Raw genomic sequence first — 18099 nt, 5'->3', positions numbered from 1 at the left:
TGGATGGCAGCTCCTTTATTTCACCCATAGGTTAGCGATGCTCTGGATACGCAATTACTATGGATTCTGAAGTGGTTGAATGTGCAGGTTTTGATACTCCACAGTCAGCACAAAAGGCTGAATTGTTTGCCCTCACTCAGGCTTGCATCCTGGCAGAAGGGAGTTCAGCCAATATTTAAGGGACTCTTGCTATGCTTTCAGCATTGCCCACGACCACGGAGCCTCATGGGAGCATAGGGGATTTTAACCTCCATGGGGCAACCCATTAGTAATGCTGTTTTTGTGCATAATCTTTTGCAGGCCTCACAGTATGATTCAGCCCAGTGGTGATCAAATATTTAGCTCACACTGGTGCCACTGACTGACTCCAAGGGCAATGCACTAGTAGATGCCGCCGCCAACCCGGCAGCCTAATGCCCCACTTTCCTGGTTCCATTGGGCTCATAGCAACACCTTGTTACAAAAATTAGGAGGATGGGTATGCCAAACATGGTGAGATACGTCGCTGACAGGGGACGCCTTTGCAGGGGAACACAGACTGTGGGTCATAGATGGGGTGCACCCTTGATGTTCATAACAAACTGTGGGACAGGTCTGTGTTCCTTCTTTGCTTTTACCAATCTTGGTGGATTATGTACATAACTGTACACACCTCGGCAAGGAGGGAATAGTCAGCACTTTGCTACAAACCTGGCGGCACCCTGATTCCCAAAACAATGGCTGAGAAACGAGCCAAAGCATGCTTGATCTGCAAAAGAAAATGCTGGAAAAAGAATGCCTTGCAGTTTTGGGACTACTCTCTTGCCTGGTACCCAGGGTACAATGTTATAAGTATTGTTTGGTAATAGTAGATGTCTTCAGTGGATGGATTGAGGCAATCCTGACAAGGGATAACACGGCTGCAACAGTGGTAAAAATATTGTTGAGGGAAATAATTCCCCACTATGGACTCCCAGAGACAATAAGCTCAGGCAATGGGCCACAGTTTAGGGCTAAGATTAACCAGGAGATTTGCAGGGAACTAGCAATAAAACAACAATTCTACTGCACTCTCCACCCAAAAGCAGCTGGAGTGGTGGAATGAGCAAATGGTACCCTCAAAAAATAAGCTGACAAAGCCAAAACAAGAAACAGGCCTCAGTTGGTTGAAGGTCCTACCCTTGGCCCTGTTCCACATGAGGGTTATCCCTTCACGCAAAACCAGTCAGTCTCCTGCTGAGGTGGTTTACGGGAAGCTCATGAGGACCCCATGGGGACCAGGGATAGTCTGACCCCACCCCGTCCCAAGGAGACTAGATATGAACACCCCGAGAGGGGAGGTGAGGGTGTACCTACAGGGGCTAACCAAATCTTTCCAAAGTTTTTCATTTGCAGGTATGCCAGGCTTACAGAGAAAGTGACAGTCTGCCTGAAGGAGACTATCCCACTGCTGAGCCAGGACTGGGAATGAAAGAGCCTAGGACCAAGATGGGAAGTGCTGCTAATAATTCTCACGGCTGTGAAAGTACAAGGCCATCTTCGGTGGTTACACAGAACCGACTGCAAAAGAGTCAGTGCAGAAACAGACAACAACTAAGGACAAGGATGTTTTCCATACTTGTGACCTTGGTGACTTTGGGAGAGGGGGGCCTTGAGAATAGATGGATTCCAGACTCACAGCCCTCAGCATAATACCTTTTTGCACCTAGCCTATCAGACAACCCACATAATGGGAAGACACATCCACTGCTGAGTATGTGCCCACATGCCTCCCCCCACTTGGTGGGAGGAATCCCTTTGTGACCCATACCTTTTAGCTGGCACGAACTGGCCGAATGGCCACGGCGTTGAAGCATTTCCGGTGACATTTCTCACACCGATGACACAGGAGAGTAGCAGTCGGCAGGGTATAATCTGACTTCATTTAAGGGCTGGTATCACCCTAATTACAACCAATTGTGTAGGCCCCCTCCCTTGTTGTTCTCAACAATACCATCAACTACACCATTTGTTTCAGGCAGGAAGGGAAGCCCACCAAAGGCACTTATGTGGGAATGAGTGAATGCTCCTCTACCATCCCTGGGTCAAACCTATGCGAACTTAACAGAATATGTGTACTTTATATTTGATTGGTCTGGCATCCACAACAGAACCACAGGCCACCTCTGGAATAATCCTGCTCCCAGGCTGTGGGGTGGTGTGCTGTTTCCACCCTGACAGCTTACAAGGGTTGAAAGCCAACCCCTTTAGGGATCATGCTCCATGGGGTATGTTGTGCTGCACCTACATTCCTAATGAGTCCACTAACATCACTGACCTCTTTAAACACATCACACAGGAAATTCAGTTTCTCCAAACTATCGACAAAGGTTTCAGCGATGGCAAGGGAGGGTGGTCACTAGGGGGCATTCTTGGAGGATTGGGAGGCCTGCATATCGGAATTACAATACTAATTGTGATATCCTGCATTCTAGTGCTTCGGTGGCTGTGGCCACTGTTGTCCAGATGTTTTCACAATAGACTCTGAGGAGACCTGGTTGATCATCAAATGATCAAAAGGAGGGAATGAGGAAATTAAAATGCCACGGGGGGGTCAGTTCCAGGCTTTGCTTCTCTTTTAGGACAAATTAGGGACTCGAGGGTTAAACATTCCACTACCAAAGGACTTACTGCAGAATCAACTGATAACAATACAGACAGAACATCTTAGTAAGGGGGGAGGCTGACTCTACCTCAGGAATGCAGCCTTGTGGAGCCACCGATGTGAATTCTCCTGTAGCATCAGACACAAGTATTTGCCCTTCCCAGACAAGACTGATAGCCTTGGCCACAACCCTGTTAAACTGCCCCCTGCGCCCACTGTTTTACTTCCTCTCCAGATTAGCATAGGTTTGTGAATCCCCCAATGAGAACAGGCAAAATCCTTCTGTTTTAATCTATTCCCATCAACACATGATCATGAAGAATATGATAATCGATTTCTGTAATCCAATCACAAGTTATCACAGGACATCAACATTTATCAGGTTTTGTAAATTCATAATTCATAATCGTAATGACAATCGACCATGTGACTGATAAACCTTTTGTTTAATCTCTATAAAAATACTGTCTTTGTGAGTAGGGCAGAGATTTATGGAGAAGTGTCACCACAAGTAGACACGGCTACTTTGGGGACATTTTGAATCTCTCGTTGGCTGTCCGATAATAAAGCAAATACCATTGTACAGAAACTTGTATCGTCCGGAGTTGTGGAACAAAGTATACATCAACTGTTTCTGTTCAAGCAGTTGGTTGGTTTGTGAGCTGCCTCCATTGGAGTAAATGGTTAATGAGATATACTCTGATAGATTAGAAGGTTGTAGAGATGGTCTTTGATGAAATAACTTTGGTGAATTGATCTCTGCTGGCTTAGTGGTTTTTGTTGGATTACCTAGTTGGTACGCCTGTCTCTGATGAATTGACTCATTGGCGAATTGTCGTTAGTGCATTGGCTGGTTGTTGAGCTGGTCGCTGGTGGATTGGTTTGTTGGTGAGCTGGTTTCTGGTAACTTGGCTCGTATTCTAATTAGTTTCTGGTGAATTGCCCAGTTCGTTCTGGTGGATTGGGTAGTTGGCAAGTTGTTCTTTGATGAATTGAGAAGTTGTAACAGTGGCCTTTGATGGAACGGCGAGCTAGTGACCTGTTCTCTGGTCAATTGCCTTTGTGATGAAATAGGCTCTGGTGGCTGAGCTGGTTGGTAAGCTGGCCTTGGTTAAAGTAGTGTTTGGAAGATTTCTGCTCATGGGATTGGTCCCTTGTGTACTTTCTGATTGGTGTGCTGGCCTTTGCTGGACAGCATTGTTTGGTTGCTGGCCTTTAGTGAATGATTTAGTTTCTGGAGAGTATTTGGGTCAGTTCTGGAAGCTACTAATTAGTCTGCAAATGGCTTTTGGCTAAGGGCTAGTGGTCTGCTTGCCACTAAGCAGACTATGGGTGCACTGGATAGCTCTACTAGATTTCCACTAGAGTTTCTGCTCATCACATCTGCTAATAATATCTCCATTCCATCAGGTCCTGCTTTTCTGGTTCAGGATTGAAGAGAAGGAGGGGAAGAGTGAATTAAATGTTTTGGCTTTTCATGGCTGTTAATAGGAGGTGAGGCCAAGGAGATTTTTCATTTCCTCATAAACAACAAAGCTGATGCTTACAGCAGGGACCACTTTCATGCAGTTAGGCGTGAATCCTCGATAAAGACCGAATAAGCCTTCTTCTCGTATGATGTTGGAGAAGTGCTGGTGCATGCTCACATGTGGCCCACCTCCAACAATGGCTGTGTAAAGAAAAATAGCTGAGTATTTTAGTCCAGGAAAAGTGTTATCCAACCTGAAGATTTTGTCTCCTTTCCCATCTTGCTTAAAAGGATTATACGACCTGCCATGTCAACGTACCATCCTGTATGAGCTGACAAGCAACATGCTTCACATGTGTTGAAGCAGTTTGGACCAGAATTTGCAGGCACGCTTGTCCAATTTGCATGCAACCACATACACACATGTGATGCAACACATATATCAATTCCAGGTCGATAGAGCAATGGCAAGTGGAATTTAATCCTGCTAAGTACAAGGTGATGAATTATGGGAGGTCTAATAAATGAAGGATAGACTCAACAAATGGCACAACCCTAAAGAGTACTGAGAAATAAAGGGAACTTTGTGGCAAGTCCATAGATCCCTGAAGGTGTCAGCACAGGTAGACAGGGTGGTGAAGAAGGTATATCGGATACTCACCTTCATTAGCCTGGGTATAGATTATAGGAACAAGGAAATGTTGTTATAACTTTGTAAAATATTGGTTGGCCATAGTTGGAATACTGTGTGCGGTTCTGGTCACCACACTATGGGAAGAATATGATTGCACTGGAGAGGAAGCAGGGAGATTCACCAAGATGTTGTCTAGGATGGAAAGTCTCAGTTATGAGGAGAGACTGGATAAGCTGACTTTGTTTTCCTTGGAGCAGAGGAAGCTGAGAGAGGAATTTGATAGATATACAATATTATGAGCAGCAAACTTTCTCATCACTAAAACTACAGAGGGATATAAACAAGTTAAGTGAATGGGCAAAAACTTGGCAAATGGAATATAATGTGAGGTTTGCACTTTGGCAGGAAAAATAGAGGATCTGAATATTATTTAAACGGAGAAAGACTGTAGAAAGTTGCAACACATTTATGCATGAATCACAAAATACTTATGTACAGGTTCAGCAGGTAGTAAATAAGGAAGGAGAATGGTCAACCTTTATTTCAAAGAGAATGGACTATAAAAATAGGGAGGTTTTGCTAAAGCTGTACAAGACACCAGGTTGACCAAGTGAACAGTTTTATAGATCATTGAATCCCTACAGTGTGGAAACAGGCTCTTTGGCCCAACAAGTCCACACCGACCCTCCAAAGAGTAACCCACCCAGACCCATTCACCTACATTTAACATCTGACTAATGCATCCAATCTACACATCCCTGAACACTATGGGCAATTTAGCATGGCCAATTCACCTGACCTGCACCATCTTTGGATTGTGGGAGGAAACCCACGCAGACATGGGGAGAATGTGCAAACTCCACACAGACAGTCGCCCAAAGCTAGAATCAAACCCAGGTCCCTGGTGTTGTGAGGCAGCAGTGCTAACCACTAAGCCACCATGCTTTGCCCAGTTGTGATACACTGATCTAAGGAAAGATATTCTGCCATTGAAGTCAGCCCAGAGAAGGTTCACTAGGTTGTTCCTCGGTATGAAGGTATTATCTTATGAGGAGATGTTGAGTTGTTTGGCTTAGAGTCATTGAATGGCAACTTATTTGAACTATAAGATTCTTAGATGGCTGCTTGCCAAGGTAGATCAGAGATGATATTTCCCATTGTGGGATAGTCTAAGACAAGAGGGAATAATCTTCAAGTAAGGGATGAGGAGAAGTTTCTTCTCTGAGGGAAGAGAATCTGTGGATTCTTTAAGCAGATAGCTGTCAAGTCTGGGAAGTCAAAAATATTCATGGTTGAGACAAACAGATTTTTAATCAGTAAGGGAATCTAGTGTTCTAGGGAAAGACAGGAGAGAGGAACTCAGGATTACTAGATTTACCATGATTTTGTTGAATGGCAGAGCAAACACAATTGTCTAAATGGCCTATTTCTGCTCCTTTGGGGTAGTGTCACTGAAATAGTAATCCACAATTCCAGGTAATCTGTGGATATGTGTTTGAATCTCACCATAGCTGATGTGAAATTTGAATTCAATAAAAATTCTGGAATTGAAGGTTAGTCTAGCTGTCACCATGTAACCACTGTTGCTTGTCATAAAAACCCATCTAGTTCACTATTGTCCTTCCCTGATCTGGCCTAACTGTGATTCTTGACCCACTGCAATAGGGTTGACCATTAACTTCCCTCTGAAGTGTCCTAGCAGTTCAAAAGGATCAAAAGGCAATTAAGGATGGGCAACAAATGCTGGTACAAGCCAGTGACATCCATAATCCATGAAGAAAAAAAAAATGTATTCCTGTAAATCTTTTCATCTATCTCTTTCATGCATTCACATCCTTCAAAGTGTGGTGCCCAGAACTGGAAAAGTCATCCAATTAGGTACAAATGAGTGTTTTATACAGGTTTATTATAAATAACTGCATTGCCTTTGTATTTTACGCCCATATTCATTGAGATCAGGACCCTTTTTTATTAAACTGTGCTCTAAATCAGTCCTGTAAGTTTCAGTTCATCCAGGTATATCCACCCCTCTGTTTATGCACTCCATTTAGAATTGTACATTTATGTATATTGTCTCTTCTTCCTACCAAAACAAATCACTTCACACTTTCCTCGGAACATCTTTCCTCAGATAATGAAAGCAAAATAGTGCACAGTACTGCTAGTGTGGTCTCACCAAGGCCCACCACAACCCTAACAAGACATCCCTGCTCCTGTACTCAAATGCTCTCGCTGTGAAAGCCAACTTGCCATCTTTACCACTTGCTGCACCTGCCTGCTTACTTTCAGTAACTGGCATACAAGGACAACTAGATCTTGTTTCACTTTCCCCTTTCCCAATCTATTACTATTCAGATAAATGTCCTTCCTGTTTTTGCCACCAAATTCGGTAACCTCACATTTATCCACACTACACTTCATCTGACATGCATTTGCCCACTTACTCAATTTGTGCAAATCACACTAAAGCATCTTTGCATCCTCCTCACAGTTCAATCTTTGACCCAACTTTGTATTTTCTGCAAACTTGGATACTGCAAACATTTAGTTCCTTCATCTTAATCCTCTGGGTGAAAATCTTTTTTCTCAAATCATTTTGAGTGGGAGCAGCGGCCGAGTAAAGGCGAATCCGGGAGACTACAGCTAAGGTAAAACAGTTTGTTTCAAAATTACTTACCTGTAGCGGGCAGCGGTGTTTTTATTCTCTCTTCACAAAAAGAGCGGGAGCAGCAGAGGAAGTGACGGCAAACAGAGGGGCAGCCGGGAAGGAGAACTGTGAGTATAAATACTCACCCTTTAATCACCAACGGTCATTTGAGTGGGAGCAGCGGAAGTGAGGTTGGAGCGCATAGCTGGGCGGGAAGGTAAGTGATTAGTATTTGAGTGGGTGTGTTCTAGACCCCAGGTCCTACTTCCGTAGGGCCTCCCTCCCACCCTCCTCCTCTAACCTAACTTTAAAGTCCACAGGTAAGTGACTCAGTGTTATTGACTCAGTGTTCTTGTTTTTGGAGAAAGTGTACAGTCATGGCAGCGCAGGCGGTGAAATGTTCCTCCTGCAGGATGTTTGAGGTAGGGGTGACCACCGATACTCCTGCCGACTTCGTCTGCAGGAAATGCAGTCAGATCCTGATCCTCACCGAACGAGTTAGGGAACTGGAACTGGAGTTGGATGAACTGAGGGTTATTCGAGAGGCTGAGAGGGTGATTGATAGAAGCTACAGGGACATAGTTACGCCGGAGAACAGAGGTAGCTGGGTAACAGTTAGAGGTGGGAAGGGGAAGAAGCAGGTAGTGCAGGGTTCCCCTGTGGTCGTTCCCCTAAAAAATAAATATACAGCTTTGGAAACTGTTGGGGGGGACAGCGTTGCAGATGTAAGCTGCAGTGAAGGGGTCTGTGGCTCTGAGACTCAGAAGGGAAAGGGGGAGAGGAGGAGAGCGCTAGTTATAGGGGACTCTCTAGTTAGAGGGACGGACAGGCGGTTCTATGGACATGGGCGAGACTCACGGATGGTTTGTTGCCTCCCGGGTGCTAGGGTCCGAGACGTCTCAGACCGTGTCTTCAGAATCCTTAAGGGGGAGGGCGTGCAGCCAGAAGTCGTGGTGCACATTGGCACCAACGACATGGGGAGGTCATTCAAGAGCTCAAGGAGTTAGGCTGGAAGCTAAAAGCTAGGACAGACAGAGTCGTCATCTCTGGGTTGTTGCCGGTGCCACGTGACAGTGAGGCAAAGAATAGGGAGAGAGTGCAGTTGAACACGTGGCTGCAAGGCTGGTGTAGGAGGGAGGGCTTCAGATATTTGGACAATTGGACTGCATTCTGGGGAAGGTGGGACCTGTACAAACAGGACGGGTTGCACCTGAACCAGAAGGGCACCAATATCCTGGGGGGTAGGTTTGCTAGCACTCTTCGGGGGGGTTTAAACTAATTTGGCAGGGGGATGGGATCCGGACTTGTAGTCCAGCAGGTAGGTTAGCTGTTTGTCAGGATGCCCAAGACTGTAGGGAGGCTGTGGAGAAGGTAGCACTGACAGGAACTACTTGCGGACACAGAGATGGGCTCAAGTGCGTATACTTCAACGCAAGGAGTATCAGAAATAAGGTGGGTGAACTTAAGGCGTGGATCGGTACCTGGGACTACGATGTTGTGGCCATCACGGAAACGTGGATAGATGTGGGACAGGAATGGCTGTTGGAGGTTCCTGGTTACAGGTGTTTCAGTAAGATTAGGGAGGGTGGGAAAAAAGGAGGGGGGGTGGCATTGCTAATTAGAAATGGTATAACGGCTGCAGAAAGGAAGTTTGAGGGGGATCTGCCTCTGGAGGTAGTATGGGCTGAAGTCAGAAATAGGAAAGGTGCAGTCACCTTGTTGGGTGTTTACTATAGGCCCCCCAATAGCAGCAGAGATGTGGAGAAACAGATTGGGAAACAGATTTTGGAAAGGTGCAGAAGCCACAGGGTCGTAGTCATGGGCGACTTCAACTTCCCAAATATTGATTGGAAGCTCTTTAGATCAAGTAGATTGGATGGGGCGGTGTTTGTGCAGTGTGTCCAGGAAGCTTTTCTAACGCAGTATGTAGATTGTCCAACCAGAGGGGAGGCCATATTGGATTTGGTACTCGGTAATGAACCGGGACAAGTGATGGGCTTGTTAGTGGGTGAACATTTTGGTGATGGTGACCACAATTCTGTGACTTTCACCTTGGTTATGGAGAGAGATAGGTGCGCACAACAAGGTAGATTTTATAATTGGGGGAAGGGAAATTACGATGCTGTAAGGCAGGATTTGAGGAGCATACGTTGGGAGCATAGGCTGTCAGGGAAGGATGTGGTGGAAATGTGGAACTTTTTCAAAGAGCAGATACGACGTGTCCATGATATGTATGTACCTATCAGGCAGGAAAGAAATGGTCGTGTGAGGGAGCCTTGGTTGACGAGAGAGGTTGAATGTCTGGTAAAGAGGAAGAAGGAGGCTTACATAAGGTTGAGGAAACAGGATTCAGACAGAGCAGTGGAGGGATACAGGATAGCCAGAAGGGACCTGAAGAAAGGGATTAGGAGAGCTAAGAGAGGGCATGAAAAATCGTTGGCAGATAGGATCAAGGATAACCCCAAGGCATTTTATGCGTATGTGAGAAACCTGAGAATGACGAGAACGAGGGTAGGTCCGATCAAGGACAGTAGTGGGAGACTGTGTATTGAGTCGGAAGAGATAGGAGAGGTCTTGAACAAGTACTTCTCCTCAGTATTTACGAACGAGAGGGACCGTATTGTAGAAGAGGAGAGTGTGAAATGGACTGGTAAGCTAGAAGAGATACCTGTTAGGAAGGAAGATGTGTTGGACATTTTGAACAATTTGAGGATAGACAAGTCCCCCGGGCCTGACGGGATATATCCTAGGATTATGTGGGAAGCAAGAGAGGAAATTGCAGTACCGTTGGCAATGATCTTCTCGTCTTCACTGGCAACGGGGGTGGTACCAGGGGACTGGAGAGTAGCGAATGTTGTGCCCCTGTTCAAAAAAGGGAATAGGGGTAACCCCGGGAATTACAGGCCTGTTAGTCTTACTTCTGTGGTAGGCAAAGTAATGGAAAGGGTACTGAGGGATAGGATTTATGAGTATCTGGAAAGACACTGCTTGATTAGGGACAGCCAGCACGGATTTGTGAAGGGTAGGTCTTGCCTTACAAGTCTTATTGAATTCTTCGAGGAGGTGACCAAGCATGTGGATGAGGGTAGAGCAGTGGATGTAGTATACATAGATTTTAGTAAGGCATTTGATAAGGTTCCCCATGGTAGGCTTATGCGGAAAGTCAGGAGGCATGGGATAGAGGGAAATTTGGCCAATTGGATAGAAAACTGGCTAACCGGTCGAAGGCAGAGAGTGGTGGTAGATGGTAAATATTCAGCCTGGAGCCCAGTTACAAGTGGAGTTCCGCAGGGATCAGTTCTGGGTCCTCTGCTGTTTGTAATTTTTATTAATGACTTAGATGAGGGAGTCGAAGGGTGGGTCAGTAAATTTGCAGATGATACGAAGATAGGTGGAGTTGTGGACAGTGAGGAGGGCTGTTGTCGGCTGCAGAGGGACTTAGATATGATGCAGAGCTGGGCTGAGGAGTGGCAGATGGAGTTCAACCCTGCCAAGTGTGAGGTTGTCCATTTTGGAAGAACAAATAAGAATGCGGAATACAGGGTTAATGGTAGGGTTCTTAGTCAGGTGGAGGAACAGAGGGATCTTGGGGTCTATGTACATAGATCTTTGAAGGTTGCCACTCAGGTGGATAGAGTTTGTAAGAAGGCCTATGGAGTATTATCGTTCATTAGCAGAGGGATTGAATTCAAGAGTCGTGAAGTGATGTTGCAGCTGTACAGGACTTTGGTTAGGCCACAGTTGGAGTACTGTGTGCAGTTCTGGTCGCCTCACTTTAGGAAAGATGTGGAAGCTTTGGAGAGGGTGCAGAGAAGATTTACCAGGATGTTGCCTGGAATGGAGAGGAAGTCGTACGAGGATAGGTTGAGAGTTCTCGGCCTTTTCTCGTTGGAACGGCGAAGGCTGAGGGGTGACTTCATAGAGGTTTATAAGATGATCAGAGGAATAGATAGAGTAGACAGTCAGAAACTTTTTCCCCGGGTACATCAGAGTGTTACAAGGGGACATAAATTTAAGGTGAAGGGTGGAAGGTATAGGGGAGATGTCAGGGGTGGGTTCTTTACCCAGAGAGTGGTGGGGGCATGGAATGCGCTGCCCGTGGGAGTGGTAGAGTCGGAATCATTGGCGACCTTTAAGCGGCATTTGGATAGGTACATTGATGGGTACTTAATCTAGGTTAGAAGTTCGGCACAACATCGTGGGCCGAAGGGCCTGTTCTGTGCTGTATTGTTCTATGTTCTATGTTCTATGTTCTATCTCTAAATCACCTGCCTTTAGCCGTATAAGTGTTCCCTCTCAATCTTGACCCTATCACTAAGGAAAACAGTTGCTTTCTACTCACCCTACATGACCTTCATAATCTTATACACCTCTATCAGGTCCCCCCTCAACCTTCTCTGCTCCAAAGAAAACAACAGAGCTTATCCAGCCTCTCTTCATTGCTAAATGCTCCATCTCAGGCAACATCCTGCTCTGTACCCCTACAGTGCAACCACATCTTTCCTTATACTAGTGAGCAGAACTGCACATCATACTCCAGCTGTGGCCTAACCAAAGTTCTGTAGAGCTCCAACAATAACCTTCCTGGTCTTATAGCCTATACATTGAATGAAAAAGACAAGCATTCTGTATGCCTTCGATATTTTCTTCATGTAATTAAAAAAGTTATCCTGTGCTTGAAAAGGTTGGAGGACAATGTTTTAGCTAATAGTTACTGTCCTACCTGTCCATCTTTATTCCCACCTATTCGCTCCACCCTCGCAGAGCATTAAGCAGAAGGTGATGGTAAAGGGACATTTGTGTGACTGGAAACTTTGTTCAATTGGTTTCTACAGACTCCTAGCTGTTTGTGATATATATAAATGATTTAGACTTAAAAGTAGGAGAGTTGTTTGGTATGTTTGCTGATGATATAGCAATTGGTGGGGTGGTTAAACAGAGAGGAGGATAGCCTTAAGCTACAGGAGGATTTGGATAGGCTGTTCAGATGAGCTGATCAGTGGCAAATGGACTTCAGTCTGGATAAATGCGATTGATGCACTTAGGCAGGATCTGCAAGCAGGAAAATACATGTTGAATTAAAAGGCCCTGGGATGCACTGAGGATGAGAGGGACCTTGGTGTGCATGTCCATTGGTTCTTTAAGATATCAGGACATAATTAGGATAAAGTCATTAAGAAGGCATATAATAAACTTGCCATTATTTGCTGAGGCATAGAGTTTATGAACAGGGAGATTGTGTTGTATAAATGTTGGTTAGGCTGCACTTAGTTGTAAGGGAAGAAGTTGGGTATGAAATTCCAGCTGGGATTAGCATGATGGAGAGAGTTTCAGTTAATAGGCAGTAATCATATACAGAGGGACCTCGATTATCCGAACAACATGGGCGAGGACTATTTTGTTCGGATATCCAAACATTTGGATAATCAAATGTTCAAATAATACAGTTTAGCCAAATATTGGGACCCTAAGATCTTGTTTGGATAAACCAAAATTCAGATGATCGAGGTTCCTCGGGAAATTGTTTAAGATTTGTTTTCTTTTATTCTTGTTCAAGAAAGTAGTCATTTTAAAAGAATGGTTATGTAAACACATAATCACATAATGTAGCAGTCAGTTTATGTGAAAGTGCAAAGTGGCTGAACTAGCTTTAACCTTGAAGCATTACTTCGAATTGGAATGTGAAGACGACCCCGTCCATGACAAGAAAGGTAAAGCAATAGGGTTTAGTCAGGGATGGGAATGAAGTATAGACTTCAGACAAGAGATAGGATGGCACCTAGGAAGATAGGAAGTGCTGAGACTGGGGTTAACATCTGTGCCATGTCTCTTTTGGAATGTATGAAAAAAGGTGTTTTGGAATTTGAATGATCCATTGTCTACATCACCTACAATGTAATCACATCAAGTCCATACCAACCCTTTGAAAATCTGATGAATCCTCATTGAGATGGAATGCTACACCAGAAGCTTTTCTGGATTGACCTGTAGCTTGAAGCTCCTGAAATTATTTCATCAAGTAATTTAAAACAACAGGGTATTGTGTGCACTTTGGAACCCTCGTTATAGGAGGGATGTGATTATATTGCAAAGGGTGTAGAGAAAATTTAAAATTGACTAAGATGTTGGCTGGGCTGGGGAGTCTTAGTTATGAAGAGAGGTTGGATAGATTGTGATTGTTTTCGTTAGAGTAGAGGAGACTGAGGAGGCACATGATTCAGGTGGGGAAAATTATGAGGGGCATAGGTAGGGTAAATGAAAGAAACACTTCCCTTTGATGGAAGGATCGATGACCAGGGGCATAGATTTAAGGTAAAGGATAGGAGATTTAGATGAGATGTGAGGAACTTCTTTTCGCTGAGGAAGTGGTGAGAATTTTAAACTCATTGAGGATGGTAGAGCCAGAAACCCACATAACATTTAAGTTGCAGTTAGATGTGCATTTGTGATGCAAAGGCATACAGAGCAATGATGAAAGTGAGGACTGCAGATGCTGGAGATCAGAGTCAAGTATAGAGTGGTGCTGGAAAAGGTCAGGCAGCATCCAAGGAGCAGGAAAATCGATGTTTCGGGCAGGAGCCCTTCATCAGGAATGAGAATACAAAGCAATGGGCCAAGCGCTGGAAAATAGGGTTAGAACAGCTATGTGCTTGTTTTTGACTGGCATAGACTTGATCGGCTGAAGGTCCTTTTTCTGTGCTCCAGACCTCTATAATTTGATTTCTGTAGACTGATAAACTTTGCACTGCGAGTACAAGCCCATGCTGCAAGTACAAGCCTTAGAACGCTAGAAAACAAAACCAATTGCATGCTGCCCTGAGAAAAAACATGTTCACTTACTGACCTTTGGGATGATTCTGTCATTCTAAAAAAGCTGATTTCTGTCTCTCTCTTCCTGTGTTATAGAACACTAATATCTTGTTGCTAAGGAGTAGTTGCTTTTTTCCTCTACCCTTGTTGCTTAAGGCATGAAACAATCACCTCAAGGATTTTAGAAGCATTATTTTATATGCATGTAATTAAACCAGGCAACTCGAAACACCTACAGAACTTAAAAATGCAACAAAAATTGGGTCCTTCCCTTCTTATCACACATAATAGAGATATAAATCTAACATAAAGGGCAATATTTTATAATGTAAAACGAAGAATTACAGAAGTAAGTGAGCCTTGCTTCAGTTGTGAGTAACGTGTTGGAAAAGATTATAAGAGGTAGGATTTATAATCACCTAGAAAGGAATAAGTTGATTTGGGATAGTCAATATGATCGTGCCTCACTAACCTTATTGAGTTCTTTGAGGTGATGACCATACAAGTGGGTGAGGGTAAAGTGGTTGATGTGAGGTATATTGATTTCCATAAGGTCTTTGATGAGGTTCCTCACAGTAGACTATTGCACAAAATATGGAGGCATGGGATTGAGGGTGACTCAGTGGTTTGGGTCAGAAATTGATTAACTGAAAGAAGACAGAAGATGGTGGTTGATGTGAAATGTTCATCTTGGAGTTCAGTTACTAGTGGTATACCACAAAGATCTATTTTGGGTCCACTGCTGCTTGTCATTTTTATAGATGACCTGGATGAGGGTGTAGAAAGATGGCTTAGTAAATTGGGTGAACTGGCCACTTCTCTTTCATTGTACAATTGTTTAAAAAACACTTAAAAGCTTTATCAAGTAGATATTTCCAGACATATTAGAAACTCTACCTTTACAACACCTTTGGAAAAAAAAACACCAAGGACTAGAAAACTTTATTAAAGGAGCAGTATCGTCACACACATGATTTTGTCAGGTGTGTCCAGGAAGGATTTCTGACTCAATACATAGATAGGGGAGAGGTCATAATGATTTTGGTGCTAAGCAATGAGCAAGGCCAGGTGCCAGATCTCTTGGTGGAAGAGCATTTCAGTGACAGTGACCATAACTGCCTCACCTTTATCTGAGTCATGGAGAGGGATAGGAACAGATAGTATTGGAAGGTATTTAATTGGGGGAGGGGAAACTATACTGCTATTAGACAGGAGCTGTGGGGCATAAATTGGGAACAATTGTTCTACAGGAAATACACAACAGAAATGTGTTGGCTGTTTAAGGAGCACTTGTTGCGAGTGTTGGATAACTTTGTCCCACTGAGACAGGCAAGGAACGGTAAGGTGAAGAAGCCTTGGGTGACAAGAGCAGAGGAGCTTCTTGTCAAAAGGAAGAAGGAAGATTACTTAAGGTTGAGGAAGCAAGGAACTGCCAAAGCTACTTTAGAGAGTAGTTAGGAATGAAGTCAAATATGGATTGAGAAGAGCTAGGAGGGGGCACAAAACAGCCTTGGCGGGAAGGATTAGGGAAAACCTAAAGGCGTTCTACACTTATGTGAGGAATAAGAGAATGATCAGAGAGCGGGTAGGGCAAATCAGGAATAATGGAGGAACTTGTGCCTGGAGCTTTAAGAGGTAGGGGAGGCCCTAAATGAGTTCTTTGCTTCAGTATTCACGAGAGAGAGGGATCTTGTTGATAGTGAGAATGCCGTGAACCAGGTTAATGGGCTTGAACAGATTAATATTGAGGGAGTGGATGTGTTGGAAATTCTGGGAAGCATGAAGATAGATCAGTCCCAAGGCCAGACCAGATATATCCAAGGTCACTACAGGAAGTGAGGAATGAGATTGCAGTGTCTCTGGATCCTCACTCTCTATGGGAGTAGTACCAGATGATTGGAGGGAGGTGAATGCTGTTCCTCTGTTCAAGAAAGAGAATAGGTAAATCCCAGAGAATTACAGACCGCTCAGTCTTATGTCTGTGGTAAGCAAGGTACTGAAAAGGATTCTGAGAGATAGGATTTGATAATATTTAGTAAAACATAGTTTGATTAAAGATAGTCAGCATGGCTTTATGAGGGGCAGGTCATGCCTCACAAGCTTTATTGAGTTCTTTGAGGATGTGACGAGACAATTTGACAAAGGTCGAGCAGTGGATATGGTGCAGCTAGTGTCGAGTGGCTGTTGCAGGCTACAACATGACTGACAGAATACAGAGCTGGGCTGAGAAGTGGCAGATGGAGTTCAACATGGATAAATGAGAAATGATTCAATTTGGAAGGTCGAATTTGAATGCTGAATACAGAGTTACAGACAGGATTCTTGGCAGTGTGGAGGAACAGCAGGATTTTGAGGTCCATGTACATGGATCCCTCAAAGTTCCCACCCAAGTTGATAGATTGTTAAGAAGTCTTATGGTGGTTTGGCTTTCATGAACAGGGGAATTGAGTTTAAGAGCCATGAGGTTTTGCTGCACCTCGTAAAAAAAAAAAGGAGAAAGTGAGGACTGCAGATGCTGGAGATCAGAGTCAACAGTGTGTTGCTGGAAAAGTACAGCAGGTCAGAGAGCATCCTCGGAATATTGTATCTAGTTGGAATATTGTATCTAGTTCTGATTGTCTCATTATAGGAAGGATATAGATGCTTCAGAGATGGTGCAGAGGGGATTTACCAGGATGCTGCCTGGATTGGAGAGCTTTCTTATGAAGACAAGTTGAGTTAGCTAGGACTTTTCACACTGGAAGAAGGAAGAGAGGTGACTTGACAGAGGTGTAACAAGCTAAGAAGAGGCATAGATAGAGTAGATAGCCAGAGACCTTTCCCCAGGGCAGAAATGGTGTCACGAGGAGTCATAAATTTAAGATGTTTGGAGGAAGGTATAGGGGAGATGTCAGAGGTAGATTCTTTAACACAGAAAGTAGTGGGTGCATGGAAAGTACTGCCGGCAGTGGTAGTAGAGTCAGAGACATTAGGGACATTTAAACGACTGCTGGACAAGCACATGGGTGGCAGCTAAATTGCGGGATGCGTAGGTTAGGTTGATCCTAGATTAGTATAAATGCTCGGCACAACATTGTGGGCCGAAGGGACTGCACTTGTCTATTCTATATTCTATATTAATAAAAGGTAGAGGCACTGGACACTGCAAAGGCAATGGACCCTGGCAATAATACTGAAGGTTTGCGCTCCAAAACCTGCCGCTTCCTTAGCCATGTTCTTGTAATACAGTTACAACACTGACATTTACCCAACAATGTGGAAAATTTCCCAGGTAGTTCCTATACACAAATGCAGGATAAATCCAACTCAACCAATCAGCTCCATTTTCAGCAGTAGTGGGAGCAGTGACAGTGAGGACCGGGGGCTGCCGGGAAGGTAAATTAATCCTTTAAAAATTCTACCTTGTGTATAACCAGACTGCACACCGAGCAGGAACGGACATGGGACTGCTGAGTAAGTGAGGTAATATATTTGGGTGGTTGCTTTAACCAAAGAACTACTTAGGTAGTGTCTCCCTCCCATCCTCTTCCTCTAACCAAAAAAAAATTCTGTGTGCCAAATTAGTAAGATTACTAGTTTGTTTTTCAATAGTCTATTTGGGAATTCAGAATGGTGGTAATGGGGGTTAGGGCAGTTGAATGTTCCTCCTGGGAGATAAGGATCGCTACTAGTTTCCCCACTGCCTTCCTCTGTGGGAAGTGCACCCAACTCCAGCTCCTCAGAAACTGCGTTAGGGTTCTGGAATTGGAGCTGGATGAACTTCAAATCATTCAGGAGGCTAAGGGGGTAACTGAGAGGAGGTACAGGGAGATAGTCACACCTCAGGTACAGGAAGAAGGTAGATGAGTTACAATCAGGGGACAGACAGAAAAAGAACAGGCAGACAGTGCAGGGATCCCCTGTGGCCATTTCCCCCA

General features: G+C 44.3%; 1 protein-coding gene across 2 annotated transcripts in view; it reads right to left on the bottom strand.

The window, feature by feature from the left end:
• Positions 1-2807: 2807 nt before the first annotated feature.
• LOC122541109 (mitochondrial adenyl nucleotide antiporter SLC25A23-like) overlaps positions 2808-18099 on the bottom strand; it is a 116606-nt gene continuing 101314 nt past the window's right edge. For both annotated transcript variants that reach the window (XM_043677674.2, XM_087981172.1), the window contains one exon: positions 2808-4292. In XM_043677674.2, the coding sequence (XP_043533609.1) occupies positions 4108-4292 (185 nt within the window). In that variant the 3' untranslated portion in view covers positions 2808-4107. The remainder of the gene's footprint in view (positions 4293-18099) is intronic.

The sequence above is a fragment of the Chiloscyllium plagiosum genome, unplaced genomic scaffold (assembly GCF_037043375.1).
Source record: "Chiloscyllium plagiosum isolate Xiang-an unplaced genomic scaffold, Cpla_swu_hap1 HiC_scaffold_39, whole genome shotgun sequence".
Taxonomy (NCBI): Eukaryota; Metazoa; Chordata; class Chondrichthyes; order Orectolobiformes; family Hemiscylliidae; genus Chiloscyllium; species Chiloscyllium plagiosum.
Note: the sequence above shows the minus strand (reverse complement) of the source record. Positions and strands in the feature narration are given on the sequence as shown.